We start from the raw sequence: 23,172 nt of genomic DNA on the forward strand, positions 1-23,172 counted from the left end.
TAAACAGCTGCCACCTCAATCTTCTCAAGTAGAGAATTTCAGAGATTCAAACCTTCTGTGGCCTCTTACGTTCTAACTATGATCCCACATTTGAGAGTTTCCGCATTAGAATCAGAATCAGGTTTATTATCACTGGCACGTGTCCTGAAATTTGTTGTTTTGTTTGGAAGCAGTATAATGCAATTCATAATCATTTTAAAAACTATAAGTTACAATCAGAAACACAGAGGATTCTGGTTAATTCGGCTATCAGTTAATAGGGCAACTACTTAGCTGGGACAACTCTTAAAGAACAAAATCTAATTGAGAAAATAGCCGGGATTCCCTTTGATTGTTTGGGATAAAATACACTTAATTGAGACAGGAGACTGTTGCCAAAGTTTCTAACTAGCCATCAGTTGCGCGTGCACTTGTGTGACCATTAAACACTACACAGTTTTTAAATAGCATCGTTGCATGTGTTTATGTTCAAAAAACAGTGAGTTTTGTTACTGACTGTTGCAAGAGATAGCAGTCAGACAATTTAGTACTGTTTTGCTCACTACAATTTCAATTATTCAAGCTTGGAGATGCCAGAAACAGTTGAGGGTGAATCTCACTACTTCAAAGAGTTAGAAACTACTAAGATTTTGAAGGTATCTACAATCATCTTGAACGTTATCATGAATATGAAGGTTTGGAAGATGCAATTGTCGAACACATTGTATGAAGGCAGTCCATTATCTGTACTAAGTGTCCACACTGATTTTGTTCATTTACAGTTAATCAAAGAACTCAGCAGTGTGCACTGGATGAAATCCTCTGTCGGTAGCTATTAGAAACTACAGTTTTATAGGACTGTGGTAGTATTGTTACTGTTCTAATTTGTTCTGTATTTCATTTAAAAACACAATTTGTTACTCAGTTAAACAGTCTTTTTTATACATTTTCAACTATTTCCAAAAAAACTTTGACTAATTGGGCCTACTGTTTAATTGGACTAAAATGTATTGGTTCCAATGTGTTGTAATTTACTGGAATCCACCATATATATAAAAATTAAATTAAGTAATTAGTGCAAAAAGAGAGCAAAAACAAAATAATGAGGTAGTGTTCATGGGTTCAATGCCCATTCAGAAATCTGATGGCAAAGGGGAAGAAGCCGTTCCTGAATCATTGAGTGTGTGTCCTCAGGCTCCTATGCCTCCTCCTTGATGGTAAGAGGGCATGTCCTGGATGATGGGGGTCCTTAATGATGGATGCTGTGTTTTTGAGGCATTGCCTTTTGAAGGTGTCCTTGACGCTGGAGAGGCTAGAGCCCATGACGGAGCTGGCTGAGTTTACAACTTTCTGTAGCCTTTTCTGATCCTGTGCAGCGGCCCCTCCATACCAGACAGTGATGCAACCAGTTCCGACACTCTCCACAGTACACCTATAGAAATGTGCGAGAGTCTTTAGTGACACAGCAAGACTCCTAAAAATCCTAATGAAATATAGCTGCTGTCATGCCTTCTTTGTAATTGCATCAGTAAGTTGGACCTAGGATAGAACTTCAGAGATGTTGACACCCAGGAACTTGAAACTATTCACTCTTTCCACCACTGATCCCTCAATGAGGACTGGTGTGTGTTTCCTTGGCTTCCCCTTCCTGAAATCTACAAACAGTTCCTTGTTCATACTGACATTGAGAGCAAGGTTGGTGTAGCAACACCACTCCACCAGCTGATCTGACTCACTCCTGTACGCCTCCTCATCATCATCTGAAATGCTGCCAACAATAATTGTGTCATTGGCAAATTTATAGATGGTGCTCGAGCTGCTCCTAGACACACAGTCGTGGGTGTAGGAAGAGTAGAGTTGTGGGCAAAGCACGCATCCTTGAGGTGTGCCAGTGTTGACTGTCAGCAAGGAGATGTTCTTTCTGATCGCACTTACGGTGGTCTCCCGGTGAGAAAGTCAAGGATCCAGTTGCAGAGGGAGGTACAGAGGCCTAGGTATTGGAGCTTGTTGATTAGTACTGAGGGTTTAATTGTCTTGAATGCTGATCTGTAATCAATAAACAGCAGTCTTTCTTGTGATTGTCCGGGGATCTGAGGCCGAGTGGAGAGCTGGTGAGATTGCATCCGCTGTAGCCTTTGTGACAATAGGCAAACTGCAGTGGGTCCAGGTTCCTGCTTTGGCAGGAGGCCTGACCGACCTCTCAGAGCACTTGCTCCCAGCAGATGTGGGTGATAGTTGTTGCGACAGCTCACCCAGCTCTTCTCGGGCAATGGTACGATTGTCGTCCTTTTGAAGCAGGTGGGAAACTCTTACTGCAGCAGTGAGAAATTGAAGATGTTCCTGAACACTCCTGCCAGTTGCTTGGCACAGATTTTCAATTCTCTTCCAGGTACACCATCAGGGCTTGACGCCTTGCGAGGGTTCAAACTCTTGAAAGATGTTTTGACGTCAGCCTTCAAGACAAAGATCACAGGGTCACCAGATGCTGCAGGGATTTGCACAGGTGTAGTTTTATTCCTCATTTCAAAGTCAATAAATGGCATTGAGCTGATCTTGGAGTGAAGCATCACAGCTATTCATGATATTTGATTTCGCCTTGCAGGAAGTAATGGTCTGCAAACCCTGTCAGAGTTGACGTGCATCCGATCCGGTCTACTAATATCAATTGGAATTGTTCTTTTTGCCTTAAAATTGCCTTCTGTAGGTCATTGCGCTGTTTCGTGCCTGCTAATCACGGTGCTCAGCTCCTCCCGTACCTGTCTGACATTGGCCTGAGGTGGAATGTACCAGGATGATTGCACATAAAATGGATGACATTTTTGCATCATTTCAACATCCACCCTGCTATGCCCTCTTAAGAGATGTCTCAATATGATCCCCCTCATTCTACCAAAGTTCAAACTCCTAGTGATAGGACAATTCTCTCATCCCAGTAGCCAAATAACTCTCTTATGCACTGACTCCAATGCCAGTACCTCCTTTCTTACACAAAGGGACTAGAGGATTGACCTCATTGAAACCTATTGACTGTTGAAAAGCCTTGATAGAGTGGATGTGGAGAGGATGTTTCCAAAGGTGGGGGAGTATAAGACCAGAGGACACAGCCTCAGAATCGTGGGGTGTCCTTTTAGAACGGAGATGAGGAGGAACTTCTTTAGCCAGAGAGTGGTGATCCTGTGGAATTTGTTGTCACAGGAGGACGAGGAGGCCAAGCCATTGGGTATATTTAAGGCAGAAGTTTATAGATTCTTGATTATTCAGGGCGTAAAGGGATACGAGGAGAAGGCAGGAGATTGGGGCTGAGAGGGGAAATGGATCAGCCGTGATGAAATGGTGGAGCAGACACGATGGGCCAAATGGCCTAATTCTGCTCCTATATTTTATGGTCTGATGGGACTAAAACTGCTCAGTATTCCCAATCCAATCTCGCCAATACCCTGGACAGTTGTAACAATGCCTCTCTATTTTTAAAATGCAACTCGTTGACCATAAACGCAAATGTGCCATTTGCCTCCTTAATCATTTGCAGCGTGATATTGCTAACCTTTTGTGCTTCATGTACAATAATATCCACAGCCCCCTGTACTGCTCTCATCTGCAATCTCTCACCGAGTAACAGTCTGACTTTTCATACCTCCTCTCAAAATGTGCAACCTCACACTTCCCTTCATGAAGATCCATTTGCCGAGATTTTCCCTACTCACGCAACTAATCCACATCCTGCTGCAAAGTCCAAATACCCTTGTCCCACTTTTCTGGAACCAAATAAGATTAAGATTAGCTCTGTCTGTCACATGTACATCGAAACATCAAAACATCTGTGAGGAGTATAGTTCGGGCAAATGCAAGCAAGCTCTTTCTGCTGAGGTCGGCGGAGGCTGGAAGCAGAGGTCAAAGATCATGAGTGTGCAACACTCCGGTTTTCTTGGCTACGTAAGGCAACCTCCAGCCAAACTCGTGAGATTGAGGCACGCCTGATCCCACCGCAAACCCCGGTTTGTGTGGATGCTGTCACCCTGTTACAAATTAGTGCCACAAAATAACAGACAGTACACTGCATACGACTGAAGGAATTATATTTATGAATCTTAACTGAAAGGGTAAGTAAAGATCAACAAAAAGAAAAGGGCCCATTCTAATTAAAAGGTCAAATGTACACAAGTTGGAGCTCATCTTGAGCTTAACTGTCACTCACCCGCTGGGCCCTTGGTCAACGTGAACCCCCGCCCCCCCGAATGTCACTCGCGATCCATCCCGAACAAACGGGTTTCCCACCGGATCATATGCTATGACCAGTTCTACCCAGCATCTTCTCTCTTCATCTCCTCTCATACAAAAAAAACCTCCAGTCCCAACCTTATTGTCCCTCACCTAGAAAACCTCCCGCTAATTAGACGGCACACATTCCACATCATCCCTTACCTTCAACAATAACCCAAAGAGGCTGAAAGCCGAACAGAGCTGCCAAATGAAATACCTACAGCATAACGGTAAAGATGTGAACCAGGGAATTACAAGTGAAAGGTGGAACACTTACGGGGAACAGGAGAGAATACATCTTCACTCAGAGGGTGGTGAACATATGGAGCGAGCAGCCACCGGAAGTAGTGGATGCAGGTTTGATTTCACCATTTAAGAGAAGTTTGGATAACTAGATGGATGGGAGGGGTATGGAGGGCTACATTCTCGGTGCAGGTGAATGGGAGTGGACAGAATAATAGTTTAGTATGGACTAGATGTGTCAGAGGGCCTGTTTCTATACTGTTGTGTTCTATTGCAATCAGGGTCACGTGAAACCAGGAGAGCATGTTGTACAAGCAGTTGGTGCATATCACAAGTCCTGCTTATGCACCCACTAATACCAGGCAGACAATCTCAGAAGAGTATTGATAATGGCTGGGCTCCCTGTCTTATAAAGACACTGTTCAAGAAGGCAGCAATGACAAACCAGTTCTGTCAAAAAATTGGCAAGAACAATCATGGTCATGGATAAGAACATGATCACCCACATCATACAACATGGCACATAATGATGTCGTATGATATGGCACATAATGATGATGTCATACAACACGGCACTTGATGATGATGATGATGATGATGATGAATGTTTGATGACTATGACTTTATAAAGCAAAATGTGTTTTGCATCAAATTGAATCAGCCAGAAATGTCGCCACCCTTCTGGCACCAACATAACATGCCTACAACTCACTGAGCACTTTGGGAGCCGAGAGGAGAAGTCGGGGCCTGGGTTGAGGAGATTCGGTACCCGTACAACTGGCCTGGGAGTGTGAGTTTGGATCGCTCTGGGTTCTGAGCTAATTTGAAGACTTTAGAGCAGCTTTGGGCTGGGTGGCGAAATCTGGGCCTGGAGTGAGTCACTGGGCACCATGGTCAAGGCCCAAAACATTTCGCTCCAGCTGGGTCCGAGTGTGAGGTAGGATTTGCTGTTTAGATAATTTAAATCCTGGCCCAGATCGGAGGCGAGAGCTGATTTCACTCCCTGTCCATGATGTTCACTCCGCTCTTCAGGGTGCCGGAGCATACATCGAGTCGTACATCGAGAGGGTTGAACTGTATTGTAATGTGAACAACACAGAGGAGCAAACAAAAGCCCCTGAGCTTCTTAGCCTAATGGGCCCAAGAACGCTCAGTCTCTTATGCAACTTAGTAAGCCTGAAAAGTCAGCAAGCAAGGCATTCAACAAAATTGTTACAATTTTACAAAATCACTTGAGCCCCAAACCGCTGGTAATAGCTGAGAGATTTAGATTTTACAAAAGGAACAAGTCAAAAGATGAAACTATTTAGAATACAATGCAGAACTGTGCAAACTTTCCCAGTACTGTGACGTTAGAGATGGACTTTCTGATGCATTAAAGGACAGGCTTGTATGTGGCATACATAATCAAAGCACTCAAACGAGGTTACTGTCCAAAAGAGACCTAACCTTAGAATGGGAATTGACCATTGCAATATTGTTAAGAGACTGCAACAAAGGATGCAGCAGAACTACAGAAAAGGAGATTAGAATGTGAGCTGCACAAAATGCCCCTGAATGGTACAAAAAGCCAAAGATGTTATTGATGTGGCAAATCCTCCCTTGATACAAATGACTGTTGGTTCAAAGAAGAAGTTTGCAGAATGTGTCACAGACAAGATCTCATAAGGGAATGTGCAAGGCAGAAAAAAAACTAAATAAAAAGTTTCAAACACAATACTAAGCAAATGCATAAAGTTACCGAATGTAAAACAAAATCAGACAACATAGAGCCTGACAAGGGTGAATTTCATGCTTAGAACTGAAGCAGATCATAAAATCTTTTGGGTCACAATAGATGAGTCTGATTTGCATAATTCCAGAAGCTGACTACAACAGATTGTTTTCTAAGATACCATTAGAGAAGACCTCAGTGATGCTAAAGACTTACAGTGTCTCGCAAAGGCAAACAGAAAGTAAATGTGACATATGGAGTCCACACATAACACTTAGAGCTTTATGCATTGAAAGTGAAAGGCCAGCACTTTTTGGATGTGAATGGGTGAGAAAAATCCAACTAGATTGGCACTCAATCAAAGCTCTCAGAGTGACATCAACAGGCAACCAGAGAATAGCACGGATGCTTAATGCTAATGAAAGGTGTTTGAAAAGGGGAGTGGTAAACTCAAAGGTACAAAGGCCAGAATTGAACTCGATGAAACAGCGCCAAGATTCCATAAAGTGCATCCAGTGCCTTACGTCCTAAAATGGATGCTGAACTTCAGAACCTGGAGGCATCTGGAATTCTCTCCAAGGTCGAGTGGAGCGATTGGGCCACGCCCGTTGTCCCGGTGATCGAGAAAGGGAAGGTCAGAGCTGTTTGCATATGTGGGGATTTCAAAATGAGCACCAACCTGGTGCTACGTACCGTGCAGTATCTCCAGCCACGAATAGAAGACATTTTTGCATCTTTGGCAGGCAGGGAGAAGTTTTAAAAGATTAACTTGTCACAAGCCTATCTACAAATGGAGATGGAGGAGTCAAGCAAGAAGTTCCTCACAATCAACACTCACAAGGGACTGTTTCAGTATAATTGTCTTATCTTTGGCGTCGCATCAGCTCCAGCAATTTGGTAAAGACCAATGGACCAAGTGCCCCAAGATATCCCAGGAACACAATGTTACATTGATGACATCATCGTGACTGGCAAAAATGATGAAGAGCACCTCCAGAACATTGGTCAAGTGCTTACCAGGCTGAGTGAGTATGATCTGCATGCAAAGAGAGGGAAATGTGAGTTTTTCAAGAATGATTCTCATATTTTGGACATGTCATTGACAAGCACGGCTTACATAAGTCACAAGAGAAGACTGAAACCGTGCTGCAGGCACTCAAACTGGAAAATATGTCACAACTCAGGTCACACTTGGGCCTCATAATCTTCTACTACCAGTTTCTCCCAAACGTTTCTACAGTGCTGCACCCATTTAATGCACTGTTACAGACAGGTGCAAAGTGGGAATGGTCTGAAATATGTGAAAATCTTTCACATGAAACAAAGAGACAAACAACATCTGATGAACAGCCCACTCATTATGACCCATCTCTGCCCATTGGACTGGCATTCAATGTGTCCCCTTATGGCATTGGAGCCATTTTGTCACACATTATGAAAGATGGATCTGAGCGTCCGATTGTGCTTGTTTCAAGATCACTGGTGAGCGCAGAACACAACTACACACAGATCAACCGAGAGGCCCTTAGTCTAGTATGGGCATAAAGAAGTTTTACCACTACCTATACGGGCAAGAGTTTACACTAGTAACAGATCAACAGCCCCTTGTGTCCATTTTCAATCCCAGGAAGGGAATTCCAGTGATGACTGCTACCCGGTTACAATGTTGGGAACTACTCCTAGGAGCCCACTCTTATGACATAGAGTTCAAGGTTACCAAACAACACAGTAACACTGATGTCTTGTCATGTCTTCCACTATTGGTAACTGAAGAAGGGAAGTCTTCATATTATGGTCCAGCAGAAGTGTTCTGCACCACACTGGTGGGCCAGTTGCCAGTAACAAATTCTGAACTACAAAGGGGAAACTAGGAATAACCCAACACTGTCAAAAGTCTATGAAATCACCACGCTGGGATGGCCAGCGCATGGTAAGCCTACATTTCCAGAGTTCTTAGTGAGACGAGACCAACTGTTGGTATGTCAAAGAACACTGATGACCAACAATCTTCTGTTGTGGCTCCATTGAAACTGCGCACCAGAGTGTCAGAAAATCTGCAGAAAGGACACCTGGATACAGTCAAGATGAAGAGTCTCGCCCAGAGCTAAGTGTGGTGGCGGGGAAACAGATCAAAGACTTGGCCAGAAGCTGTTTGGGGTGCCAGAAGTTTCAAAATGCACCCCCACAAGCACCATTACACCCATGCGAGTGACTATCATCCCCATGGCAAAGAGTACATATTGACCTTGCTGGGCCATTCATGGACTCCATGTTTCTGATTGTTGTGGATGCTCATTCGTAGTGACTGGAGGTTATACCAATGAAATCAACCACCTCAGCAAAGACTGTCTCCACTCTGAGGATTATCTTCACCAGAAACAGCTTACCAGAGCAAATTGCGAGTGACAACGGAGAACAATATATGTCAGAAGAATTCTGACTGTTCATGAACAAAAATAGCATCAGACATTTCAAGTCAGCTCCTCACCACCAAGCAATGAATGGGTTAGCTGAAAGGTTTATCCAAACCTTCAATAAGTCCATTAAAGCTAAGGACAGGGAGGACATTTCTGTACAGCACAAGGTAGACAACTTCCTTTTTGTCTATCAGAACTCTGTTCATGCAACGACAAATCAAACATCTGTGATGTTGTTCATGAACAGAAACCTAAGATCTCACATACAACTCCTGAAACTAGATCTACAGAGGGAAGTCCTGAATAAACAGCTCAGCCAGTTGCCAAGTAAAGCAGCAAGGAGCTTCGAGATTGGACAGGAAGTCCTAGCATGTATTTACCGAGGTGACAAGAGGACACCCAGTGGGTTAACTTCAAGAACTGGACCACTGACGTACACAGTGGATGTTGGAGATGTCATGTGAACCAGATACTGGTTGTTCAACCAAACAACATGTCTGAGTCGACTGTGTCCAACAAGACAGACACATTACAGTCATCAAACTTAGCTGATGCCATTCCACAGGTCCAGAAGCACAATGAGAAAGTCATCGACAACAAGACACCTACCAGGTTCAGAGGCTTTATCCTGAAGGAAACAGAATGCCACCCAAAAGACTGAACCTTTAGAACTGTGAAGTTAGAAATAGACTGTTATTCTGAAAGCATGTCTATTTGGAATATGGGTTTATGAAAAGGAAACTGAATGTTTTGTACATACAGTAAGTCCCCGGGTTAAGAAATTCCGACTTACGGACAACTCGTACTTACGAACGGACTGCCATAAAGCCTATTATATTAAAACTTTGTGACACTCATGAAAACATTGCGCGGCTTTAGCAGTTCGTCGGCTCGAGGAAGGAGAATGCCATCCGCCATTTTAAGTCAGATCACGTTGCTGTTAACACTGTGTTGAGTGCGTAACTTTGTATTTGGCTTAAATTTTTCTCTTATTTACCCTTGTAACCATGCCTCCAAAGTGTAAATCTGATGCAAGTGCTGATGATGCATCAAAGAAAAGGAAAATGATCATGATAGAAAATAAAGTAGAAATAATAAAGCGATTGGACAGAGGTGAAATGCCATCGGTCATTGGAAAAGCATAAGGCTACAGTCGGTCAACGATCAGAACATGTGAAAGGCCCTGCCCCAATGAGAGCTACAATTATTACTAAGCAATGCAGTGGTTTAATTATTGAAATGGAAAGGCTATTGATAATTTGTTACATGATCAAAAATCAGCATAATATGCCTAATAACCTTACTTTAGTGCAAGAAAAGGCTTGAAGCCTTTTCAATGATTTAAAAGCTGCACCTGCAGCAAGTGAAGGTGATTGTGATGATGAACTTGTTGCGAGTAGGGATTGGTTCAATTGTTTTAACTGACGCTAAATAAAAACCATATGTACCTGTTCCGACTTACCTACAAATTCGACTTAAGGAAAGAGTTAGGAACTGATCTCGTTCGTAACCCGGGGACTGCCTATATACAGCTTTATGTTGCATTAATCTATAGGGGCAGGAAGTGTAACGTATGAATCTATTTATTTTAGAGCAATGGCCCTTCCCTTAGCACTACATATTGATCTGTTGTCTGTGCATGCACATTGTTCAATCTCTCTCTCATTGCAATCTGAAAACACCAGCTAAAACCATCTCTTGCGCTCGTACTTTTATTTAATGTATATGATGTATATGTCGTTGTGCACAGACACAACAGTGGCAACAGCTGATTTCGCTCATTCTCTGCAATGGTCACCCCTCTTTCCATGGCGCTGAGGCAATGAAGACTGCCCTGGCTGCCGTGCTCCATGCCCACTAATAGTAGGCTTTGGGCCTACTCTAGGCTGCTTCGGGGTTTGGACCTGAGGACTCAGTTTTGGTTTGGAATGTTGTTGTTCACTTCAACCGTTTGCATGATTTGTGTTTTTTTTAAAAAAAACTTTCTCTTGCACATCAGGTGTTGCTCTTCTACTTTTTTTTCTTTAATTGGGTTCTTTTGGGTTTTTTGCTCTGTGGCTACTTGTGAGCAAGCAAATCTCAAGGTTGTATAACAAAAGTAAACCTTCTTGTCCTTTGTGCCCTGTTCACCTTGACCCTGGTTACAACGCATCACCAGCGCCACCCTACCCACCATCAAGGATATATATACAGAAAGGTGGCAGAGTCCCCTTACATCCAGACACACCTGTGCCAAGCATCACTTTATGTACATACAATCAATGTACGTAAGCTATCTTATGTATTTATATCTATTGTGTTTGTTTTATTATTGTGCTCTTTATCTAGTGCTTTTTTTGTGCTGCATCGGATCCGGAGTAACAATTATTTTGTTCTCCTTTACACGTATGTACTAGAAATGACATGAAGTAATCTTGAATCTTGATTATGCTGCTTGCAAGGAAGCAGAGAAAATTTTACAAGCATTTTCCAGAAGATTCTGCCTACCTAAGCCCAGCTCTATTGCAAGGAACACGATGGATTTCTCACACATGATCATGTAGCATGTCCTTTCAGTCAGACAAGGATCTCCTGGCTAAATAGTAGTGACTTTAATTTTTTGACAACTTGTGGTGAGGGACATTGAGGCCCAATCATCATAAGTATCTGAATGATGTGCACTAACTACCATCCAGCAGGAAGATCTGACCACATGACTGTCTTGGTTTGCAAGCCAGAAGCTCTGGTATATTAACCCCCCCCCCCCCCCCGAGAAGGAATATTAACCATTTATAGAGTCTAAGAGTCATAGAATATTACAGCACAGAACTATTAATCTGCCTAGTCCCATTGACCTGCACCCAGACCATTCCCTCCATACCCCTTTCATCCATGCACCTATCCAAATTTCTCTAAAATGTTGGAAATTGCCCCACATCCACCACTTGCACTAGCAACTCATTCCACACTCTCACCAACCTCTGAGTGAAGTTCCCTCTCGTGTTCCACTTAAACATTTCACCTCTCACCCTTAACCTATGACCTCTAGTTGCAATCTCACTCAACCTTAGTGGAAAAAAATCTGGGTTTTTTTGCATTTACCCTATCTATACCTTCATAATATTGTATACCTGTATCAAATCCTTCCTCAATCTTCTACATTCTAGGGAATAAAATCCTAATCTTTTCAACCCTTCCCTACAAGTCAGGATCTCAAGTCCTGACAACATCTTTGTAAAATTTCTCTGTATTCTTTCAATCTTATTTACATCTTTCCTGTAAGTAGATGACCAAAACTGCACATACTTCAACTTAGATCTCACCAATGGCTTATACAATTTCAACATAACATCCTAACTCCGGTACACAATACGTTGGTTTATGAAAGCCAATGTGCCAAAAGTTTTCTTTACAACCCACTATACCTGTGATGTCACTTTCAAGGAATTATGGATCTGTATTCCCTGATCCTTCTGTGCCCTACCTCTCACCGTGTAAGTAAGGCCTACCCTGGCTGGCCCTTCCAAAATGCACCACCTCACATTTGTCTGCTTTCAATTCCATCTGCCATTTTTCAGCCCATTTTTCCAGCTGCTCCAGATCTAGCTGCAAGCTTTAATAATCTTTCTTGTTGTCCACTACACACTCAGCCTTGACGTCATCCACAGATTTGTCGATCCAGTTTATCACATTATTGTTGATATAGATGACAAACAACAACAGACCCAGCACCAATCCCTGTGGCACTCCACTAGTCATAGACCTCCAGTCAGAGATGCAACCATTTACTATCACGCTCTGACTTCCCCACAAAGCCAAAGTCTAATCCAATTTAGTACTTCATCTTGAATGCCAAGTGACTGAACCTTCTTGAGAACTTCCCATATGAGGCCTTGTCAAAACACCTTGCTAAAGTCCATGTAGACAACATCCATTGCCTTACCTTCATCAACTTTCCTGGTAACCTCCTCGAAAAACTCCATAAGATTGCTTAGGCATGACTTACTATACATAAAGCCATGATGACTGTCCCTAAACAGTCCCTGCCTATCCAAATACTTAAACACACAGTCCTTTGCAGTACCTTCCAATAACTTTCCCACTACTGATGTCAGACTCACCGGCCTATAATTTCCTGGCTTATTCTTAGACAAGCCAGAACAACATTAGCTATATTTCAGCCCCTCACCCGTGGCTAAGGATGTTTTAAATATCACAGCTAGGGCTCCTGCAAATACTGCACTCACCTCCCTAAGCATTTTCAGGCCCTGCAGATTTATCCACCCTAATTTGCTTCAAGACAGCAGGCGCTTCCTCCTCTGTAATCTGTATAGGGTTAATGACTTTGCAGCTTCATTGCCTCACATCTATTGACTCTGTCCGTCTCTCAGATGCAGAAGATCAATTTGTTCTCCCCCAATTCTTTTGACTTAATCATTTCTGAATGATTACACTGGTATAGCATTAAGATAAAATGCCGTGGCAATGGAGTGGACAAATCCCATCAGGCTTTGAAAATGGGCCTGAATGCATGAGGCTGTTCCACCTTGACAACGTTAGAGAAGGGACCCAGCGAGCAACCTCACATAAATGAGGGCCAGAGGAGCTCAGCGGAGGGCACTGTTCGAGGGCTCACTTGTCCAAAGCACTAGAATCATTGCAACAGCCCATTGCATTCTCATTTCATCAGCGGAACTTCACCCAAACCGTGACACTGCCTGAACACACGTCGTCATTTAAAGTTCACACCAACCATCACTTGATGACCCGAATTCCAGAGCAATCATGGATGTGGAGTCTATGAAGAGGGATGCTGCCTGGATTAGAGGGTTTGAGCTACGAGGAGAGATTGGACAAACGTGGGCTGCTTTCTCTGGAGCGATGAAGGCTGAGGGGAGACATGATGGTGGTTTATAAGATTATGAGGAGCAGAGACAGAGTAGACTGTGGTAGTTGAATGCTGACCACAACAACTGCTCTGAAAGTTTACTGTTATGTTCATTACCATGGCCTACATCCCCAACCCGCTCTATCCCCACTCCCCCGAGCATTAGCATCAAGGATGCACTGAAGGAGTTTTACAGTTTCACCAGCTCTCTACAAAACAAACATCCAGTCAGTCTCTTCATAATTGTCAGAGACTTAGAACATGGAAATCTACAGCACATTACAGGCCCTTCAGCCCACAATGTTGTGCCGACCATGTAACCTACTCTAGAAACTGCCTAGAATTTCCCTAGCGCATAGCCCTCTATTTTTCTAAGCTCCATTTACCTATCCAAGAGGCTCTTAAATCATGTGCTTTTTTTTTTGCTTTTTAAATTGTGTTCCTTATCCTGATTGTGTTTTTTTTATGCTGCAATGGATCCAAAGTAACAATTATTTCATTCTCCTTTACACTCGTGTACTGAATCTTGAATCTTGAATCTTCCATCCAGGGTTAGAATATCTAATATTAGTGGGTTTGCATTTTAGGTGAGATTGGGTAAGTTCAAAGGAGATGTATAAAGTCACAGAATCATAGAAAAGTACAGCACAGAAATAGGCCCTTTGGCCCATCCAGACTGTGCTGAACTATTTAATCTACCTACTCTGATCTATCTGTACCACCCCATACCACTTCCTCCCATGAACCTATCTAAACTTCACTTAAACGTTGAAATCAAGCTTGTGTGCACCACTTGCGTTGGCAGCTCATTCCACACTCCCATAGCCCTCGGAGTGAAGAAGTTTCCCTTATGTTCTCCTTAAACTTTCACCTTTCATGTTTAACCCATGACCTCTAGCTGTAATCCCACCCAACCTCAATGGAAAAAGCCTACTTGCATTTACCCTATTGACACTCCTCATAATTTTGTATACCTCTATCAAATCTCCCCTCAATCTTCCAGGTTCCAAGGACTAAAGCCCTATCCTATTCAATATTTTCTCATAACTCAGGTGCTCCAGCCCTGGCAACATGGGACTGCTTTTTTATACAGAGAACAGAGGGATATGTACTTGAGCAGGCAGAAGGGCCTAGTTCAGGAGGCTTTTAATCACTTGTTTAGTTAATTCCACACAACATCATGGACCACAGTGCCTGGTCCTGTGCTGTGTTGTTCTATGTTCTGTTCTATTGTTGCAGTTACAAGTGTGGTTGGCTACTGGTTAAGTTATGAACCAGTAAACACAAGTCTGGACATCCAAATGGAGGCATGAGCTTGAACACCACTACAAGAATTCATGGCCTCCCATTGGATGAAAAGGGGATGTCCAGAATATTGAAGCACTCCATCATGGGCACTAGCCTCCCCAGCACCCTGAACACCTTCAAAAGGAAATGCCTCAAAAAGACAACACCTATCATTAAGGGCCCCCATCACCCAGGCTATGCATCTTCTCATTGTTACCATCAAGGAGGTACAGAGACCTGAAAACACACACCCAATGTTTCAGGAATAGTTTCTTCCCCTCCGCCATCAGATTTCTGAATGGGCATTGAACCCACCCATGAGTGCCACCTCACTATTTTTCCCCTTTCTTTCTGCACTACATATCTAATTTAATTTTAATATATATACTTCTTTTTGTAATGGATAGTTTTTATTATTATCTATTATCTACTTGCTGCTGCAAAGTCACAAATTTCACCACATATGCCAGTGATATTAAACCTGTTTCTGATTCTGAAGAATTAGTAAAGGTCTCTTCAAGTAACATTAATCTAATGGTCACCCGGAACATACCATCTGGTTCACTAATGACCTCTGAGGATAAAAAGCTGATATATGATCATTTTCTCCCAAGCCTGCACCTAGGCTGACCGTCAACTGAAATGGTTTTCATAGCTACCACATTAGGGGCAATAAACCTTGGCATGGACAGTGATGCCCTAATCCTGGGATTCAGTTTAAAACATCTGTAACGAGCCAATCGGTTGATGCATCTGATAATTAATAATATTAATAATATTTGTAGAGCACTTTTCACTTAGATGATGTAGCTCAAAGTGCTTTGCAAAGGGATAAAAGTAAAAACATGAAAATAAAAGACAAAAGCAAGATTAAATACATCGGTTTTGAGCTGATGTTTAAAAGTGCCAACTGAGTCTGCGTCCCTTATCGTTTTAGGTACTGAATTCCACAGTTTAGGAGCATAGTTCAAAAAAGCTGACCTGCCAATTATCTTTTGAGGGCGGTTGTTTAAATTTAAGAGAGTCGCAGAAGACTCTCTTGTGGAATGAGCTTCCAGTAGAAGTGGTAGAGGCAGGTTTGGTATTGTCATTTAAAGTAAAATTGGATAGGTATATGGACAGGAAAGGAATGGAGGGTTATGGGCTGAGTGCGGGTCAGTGGGACTAGGTAAGAGTAAGCGTTCGGCACGGACTAGAAGGGCCGAGATGGCCAGTTTCTGTGCTGTAATGGTTATATGGTTATAAAAGACCTGAGAGCTCGAGCAGGATTATAAATCAAAAAAAGATTCTGTGATATACTCCAGTCCCAGACCATTAAAAGCTTTAACAAGAAGCAGGAGAACATTAAAATCAGTTCTAAAAGATACAGGAAGCCAATGCAGAGTAGCTAGTACGGGAGTGATACGTTCCTTCATCCTGGTTCTGCTAAAAGTCTTTCAGTGAGGTTCTGAATCAGTTGGAGTATGTTAATAGATTGCATTGGAAGGTCAGTAAAATGGGCAATGCACTAACCTAGCCTATTCAATATAAAGGTGTGAATTAGTTTCTCAGCATCACTACACGACAGAAACCAATATACCTTTGGAATATTTTGTAATGCTGCTCAGGTCACTCTTCCTTCATGTGGAGTTTAAAACTCAAATCAGAATACCCACGCTAGGTACTTCAATTCGGAAAGATCCAACAAGCTAATGCAGAGTAGCCAGTATAGAGTATAGTAGTAAAAACTCCAATAATCTGGCATCTGATTGCACAGAAATTCAGAGGGTCTGGTATCCATCTCACTCATTCATTCAGAAGATGATCTGAATACAGCTAGGACAGGATCCGAGTGCCCCCTGTGTGGGGGGTCACAACCATGGGGCAGCTGTGTGGCTGGAACCAGGGTTGGGGTTGGGAATGCCCAGGAGTGAGGGACTTGGTCCTGTTTGTGGCCAGAACCGAGGTCGGGAATGTGCGTATATTTCCTGCTCCCTTTAACCTCACTGAATTCACAGCAAAATGCATTACTCTTAAGAAAAGTAAAAGTGGATATTAACTAAAGTATCACTCAATAGCCCAGAAAATCTCATTATCTGGAGTTACTTCTAAAAGTACCAAAAGATCAGTGTTTCACCGTCTGTTTAACTATGTGAACTATTGAATAGTTTGCAGCAGTTTGGTCACCCCATTATAGGAAGGATGTTGAGGCTTTGGAAAAGGTGCAGAAGGGGTTTACCAGGATGCTGCCTGGATTAGAGGGTATAAACTATAAGGAGAGGTTGGACAAATTTAGGTTGTTTTCTCTGGATTGAGGGGAGACCAGACAGAAGAATATAAGATTGTGAGAGACATAGAAAGAGTAGACAATCTGAATCTCTTCCCAGGGTAGAAATGTATATTTAAATATAAAGGGGAAATATAAAGGAGATGTGAGGAACAAGTTATTTTGTACAGACAGTGGTTGGTGTCTGGAACGAGCTGTTGGAGGTAATGCTGAAAGCAGATACAACAGTGGCATTTAAGAGGCTTTAGATAGACACAAATATGCAGGAAATGGGGGTATATGGATGATGTGCAGGCAGAAGAGGTTTAGTTTAGTTTGACATTGTATTTTGGTGCAGACATGGTGACAGAAGGGCCTGCTCCTGTGCTGGATTGTTTGGTGTCCTAGGTGTTTAATATGTGCCCTCCATCCTTCTGCTTTTCAGATAGAACACAGGTGCTCTGAACCTTAGCGTAGATCATCTTTCCTTTGACACCTTTACCCAAGCAAATTTATAATTCACCTTGAAATCTTCCACAAACCGTTGGGAGAGTGACTTCCAGATTTGTACCACCTTGTGCACCACGTGCCTTCCAGAATTCACTTCTCAATGATCCCGATAAGCACTCTAGCTCTGGTTTCAATGCCAGTCTGCAGGAGGAAGGGCACAACTCCACCAGGAAGGAGCAGGATATTGCTGGGGCTAGAGTTAGTGTTATGAGGAGATAGCGTCCTGCTGGGGTTGCAACAAAGGAGTCCAGAAATAAGTAATTTCTATAAGGTCTAAAGAGGATAAACTGAAAGGCCATATTTCACTTTGGAGAGAAGGCTGGTAACAGGACCAATGATTAAAGATTATTTGTGGAAAGGTTGGAGAGGAAATGAGAAAACTAAATTGTACCACTTATTCCTGCTGGTGTTTTGGTACTCAAGGCAAGGTAGAGTTGTCAAGGCAGAAACCTTCACATTTATAGAACAGTACAGGCCCTTCAGCCCATGATGCACTAGCCTACATAAATCTACTCCACGATCAATCTGACCCCTCCCTTCAATTTAGCCTATAGCCAATTTAAACAGAATGTGGATGAACAATGAGGAGCCATAGACTTTGAGTCTCTGGACCAATATAGGCAAAAGAAAGAGCTTCTCTGTATCTGCTCATCAAATCTCTAAATCTTGAGTAAATTAATACACAACCTTCTAAACTCAGCAATAAAAAAAAAAATTGATGTTATCTTCCCTCAGGATTTGATCCTTTGAGGCCTGGTGTCAATCTATGGATCTGTGTTCTGCCCCATTTCAAAGTCAGCACATTGCTGAGGTTCACTGCTTCGAGCAGAACATAGTTGCAGCCAACTCAGTTGGACTTCTAGCAGTAATTGTGGACCCTGCAGCAGTCCAGGTAGAGACTGAAGTAGTCCAAGGTGAGGATTTCAGTGGTCCAGATGAAGACTGCTGTAGCCCAGCTGACCAAGCCGTAGTCCAGGTGACCCTGCAGCAGTCCAAGTGGAGACTGAAGTAGTCCAGATGGAGGCTTCAGTGGTCCAAGAGGACCCTACAGTAGTCCAGACGACCCTGCAGTAATTCAAGTGGACCCAACAATAATTCAGGTGACAATGCAGTATTCTAGATTGCCCCTGCAGTAATCCAGGTGACGATGCAGAGACCAGGTGACAATGCAGTATTCTAGATTGCCCCTGCAGTAATCCAGGTGATGATGCAGAGACCAGGTGACATTGCAATAGTCCAGGTGACCCTCTAGTACTCCAGGTGAAAAACTAGGCCGCACGGACTAGATAGGCTGAAGGGCATTTTTCTGCGCTACACTCCATGACTTAAAGGAGTTTGGGGATAAGGGGATGCTGATTGAGGAATTAAAAGAAATATGAGGGGCATGGACAAAGTCGATAGTAAGAAACTTTTATCTATCTGTCTATCTATCTACCTATTTGTTTACTTAGAGATACAGCCTGCAACAGGCCTTTCTGGTCCAATGAGCCACACCATACAGCAACCCACCTATTTAACCCTAGCCCAATCACAGGACAATTTCCAATGACCAATCAACATACCAACTGGTACATCTTTGTACTGTATAAGGGAACCGGAGCACCCAGATGAATCTCATGTGATTCACAGGGAGAACGTACAAACTCCTTACAGACGGCACCGGATTTGACCTCCGAACTCCAACGCCCCAAGTGTAATAGCGTCACTCTACCATGGCACCCTTTTTGCCTGGCACAGGGGTTCCCGTGCCATGAACCAATGCCATTAAGCAAGGGGTCCATGGACCCTGGATTGGAAAATCCCTGCCCTAGCAGGAGTTTGTAAAGCCAGAGGTTTAGGGCAAGCCAGGAGGTTTAGAGTGAATCTGAGGAAGAATGCTTTTCACCTAGAGAGTGGAAGAAATCTGGGATGTTTCAGTGGCTGGTGGATGGCTGAGGCAGAGGATGTCACAACATGTAAGAAGTATTGAAATGAACATTTAAATCACCAAGGCATTCTTGGCTATAAACCAAATGGTGGCAAATGGGATTACTACAGACAGATGATCCACGTGGACAGGTCGGGCCACAGGGTCTGTTTCCTGTGGTATGAGACTCGATGGCTCTTTCAGTTTAAGTGTCAAAGAGAACTTGAACCCAGACGCTGCTGTCTCTGGTGTGACTGAGCCTCAACGAACAAAAATAGCACAGGTGATCTAAAAAATCTTCATGCATTATTTGAAAGCAGCTGCAGAAATAGAAAGTGAAGATAGTCGCTCAGATTTGTGAAGTTATCACTCTGGATAACGGACGAGTCATTCAATATTAAACAACTGAGCGATATGGAAATTTAGCTCAAGGGCCATTTGCTATTGCTGTCAATGACTTACGTCTTCTGGGCAATTTCATGCAGACCTTTGTAGCATTCAGGTTCTCCAAGAGATTGGCATAAAGCCGTAATTCCATTAAATGCAGCATCTCCAGGAATGTGGATGGAAATTAAGCTGCTGTGCAGATCCTGCGGATAAATTTAAAATGGCATGGGCTCCTCGTGCCCAGTGTGCGATAGATATAAGGTGAGGGGAAAAATTTAAAAAGCAGCTGCGGGGGCACCTTCTTCTCGCAGGGGGTTGTCAATGTGGATCACTGCAGCACAGAACAGGCCCTTTGGCCCACAATGTTGTGCCGACCTTTTAACCTACTCTAAACTCAATCTAACATTTCCCACTCCACTTGTCTATGCGCCTATCTCTGAGCTTCTTACATGCCCCTAATGAATCTGCCTCTAGCACCACCCTGGCAGGGAATTCCAAGCACCCACCACTCACTGTGTAAAAATCTGACAACCTCCCCCCCCCCCAATATCTTTAATATGAAATGAGCTGCCAGAAAAGGTAACTGAGGCTGGCACAGTAACATTTGAAAGACTCTTGGGTAGGTACACGGCTGGAAAGGTTTATGGGCCAAAAGGTAGCTTGAGCTTGGATGTGCATCTTGGTCAGCACAGACGAATTGGGCCAAAGGGCCTGTTGCCATGCTGCTGTATTACTCAGTGACTGTGCATCTTTCGCAGCGTTAGGGGAGAGGGAGAGGGCCAGCAAGAGAAGGGATAGCAGAAAAAGAGTGGACTTGGACAGATACAAAGAGGAGAAAGAGAGTGGAAGAGTAAAACAGAAAGGCACTGATAGCTAGCAAGAGATGGGGAGAGAGAGAGAGATAAACCAACAGAGAGAGAAAGAGAGAAACCAACAGAGAGGTGAAGACTGAGAGAAAGAGAGACCGACAGAGAGAGAGAGATAAACCAACAGAGAGGCACTGATAGCTAGTGAGAGATGGAGAGAGAGAGAGAGAGAGAGAGGGAAACCAACAGAGAGGTGAACATTGAGAGAAAGAGAGACCAACACAGAGAGAGGGAGAGATTCAGAGATCGAGCGAGAGGCTAACACAGAGAGTCAACAGAGAGTGAGAGACTGACAGAGAGACAGATACCGAGAAAGAGAGAGCAAACAAAAGATGGAACAAGAGAGAAAGATAGACCAACAAAGAGAGTGAGACCGCTAGAGAGAAAGAGAGAACGACAGAGACCACAGAGAGAAGAGGACTAACAGAGAGAGAAAGACCAACAGAGAAGGACGAACAGAGAGAGAAAGAAAAAGATAGCCCAACAGAGAGAAAGAGAAACCAAACCAGAGAAATACCAACCCAGAGAGAAAGAAAGAGCAAGAGACCAACAGAGAGAAAGAGAGCGCCAGAGACCAACAGAAAGAGAGAGCAAAAGACCAACAGAGAGAGTGTTGCAGATAAACAGGCACATTACCATCCTGAATTTAAAGTTAGTCTATGTCCATAACATGAACACATTATTCAGTTCTTCTCCAAAGATGCAATTATCAGCTACAAAAATGCAAAGAGAAAGCAAAATGGTTCAAAACGATGAGACACAATCCCTGGGACCATACTTTGCAACTGATTGATAACAGTTATGTAAGAGTCCCCAGCAACCACTGTATGTTTCCATAGAAACAGCAATCTATCATGCTTTGGCTAACGATTATCCCAATTCTTTGTTCCAAAATGATTGTTTCCTCGTGTTTGCATGTAACCGAACATGTGTTGTGTCCCTCCACTCGCAGGAATTGCATCATATACAGAGCCAGAATCACAGAATCGCATTACGCGGACTGGGTGAATCAAATCAGTTTACCCTTCCCTTTCACTGCAGTGGGGACGAAATAAAGCTAAATATCCTTGCAAAATAAAATTGCAATGTAGCCCAATGAATTTGATATTGAGGAGTGACTTCTATATTAAAGCTGTCATTTAAACAAGTTGCTAATATATAACTCGATCAGAAGCTTATCAGCCACTGAATTATAACACTTCAGCTAATAACAGGATTTAGTTATCCATATTAACATATGGAATTCTTATACAGGCCAATCTTTTTCAACATTTCATGTGCGAAAACGTTATTACCTGATTTCACTTCTAAATAAACACCTAGTCTGATCACTGCAAATTCGCAAGTGCTGAACACATTTACAAAACCGTATTTTCTGCGAACCGTCTCTGAGAGATAATCTTCCGTCTCATTTCGGTACAGTTTCATGCGTAAGACCTCAAAGTCCCATATCAACTTTTTTAAAAATACAAGATAACAACAATGAGGCTTGATGTTAAGACGGATTGTCTTGAGATATTTAGTCTCCCAGGTACTTAATTCGCCTTACCAGATAAGCCCCGACTGTCCCCTGTGCCAGCATTAGCGCGCACTCCGAGATCAGGAAGATTTTGATGTTGGAAAAGCAAGATTTCTTCTCGCCTTTTTGGACATTGCTGGCGCCACTACTCCGCAGTTGTCCACTCTGCATCCTCCTTATGTTTGTCTCAAGCGCTTTCCCCCTTAGACAGACACAGAAATAGAGAGAGAGTCCGGATCCTGCTAGTGCTTCCCTTTCCTTCTCAGTCACCCCGCTCCAATATCCTGCTCATCTCTGATGTCCTTCCATTGTCACCTCATTCGGGACCCTCCTCCTCTCCAGCACACAGGACAGCCTCCTCTCTTCCCCCCTCCCCGCGTCTACGGGGAAGGAAGAGGCATGCTAATTCTGCGAGCTGCGGACCTTAGATACTGCCGGCATCTCCCCCCACACCTCTCCTGGCCGGGAACCGGGAGGCCGTCAGCGGCTGCCCGCTTCCATCGGTCTCCTTAATCCTCCCCGCCTGCCACTCAATTGCTTCATCTACCAGGAAGGGCGGAGTGGGGGGGAACAATTATGCAGCCGAGCGCGCATTCACCTGTAACACGCCGCCCGCAGTTCACACTCTGTGACGGGGGGGGGGGGGGGGGGGTTCATTTTAGTTCTGGATTTGCATATAAAGGAGGGAAGAGGGGTGCCTCATCCTGCTGTCCGCTACAGTGAGGGAGAAAGACGGCCAGCGAGTCTAGTTAAAGCTGGAAAACGCCTTGTCATTTTCCTCTGATTATGCTGGATATTTGCCCGAGATTACCCCAACACGGCAATCTCCAAGTATCCATCTCGTATATCATGCACTGTTACTTCGATGTAATACAGGTAGCTATTCACCCACTTTAACACCTAAATAGAATGGATTTGATTTTTAAACATTTTTTTTGTCAATAGACAATAAGTGGCTTCATTCAAAATTGT

The 23,172-nt window shown here is 43.3% G+C and overlaps 1 protein-coding gene across 1 annotated transcript in view; it reads right to left on the minus strand.

Moving 5' to 3' along the window:
- The window catches only part of slco3a1a (solute carrier organic anion transporter family member 3A1a), a 218,199-nt gene extending 195,441 nt beyond the window's left edge, over positions 1 to 22,758 (minus strand). The window contains 1 exon segment of the mRNA XM_073032576.1: positions 22,231 to 22,758. Within this exon segment, the coding sequence (XP_072888677.1) occupies positions 22,231 to 22,371 (141 nt within the window). The 5' untranslated portion in view covers positions 22,372 to 22,758.
- Positions 22,759 to 23,172: the final 414 nt, after the last annotated feature.

Source organism: Hemitrygon akajei, chromosome 30 (assembly GCF_048418815.1).
Source record: "Hemitrygon akajei chromosome 30, sHemAka1.3, whole genome shotgun sequence".
NCBI classification, from domain to species: domain Eukaryota; kingdom Metazoa; phylum Chordata; class Chondrichthyes; order Myliobatiformes; family Dasyatidae; genus Hemitrygon; species Hemitrygon akajei.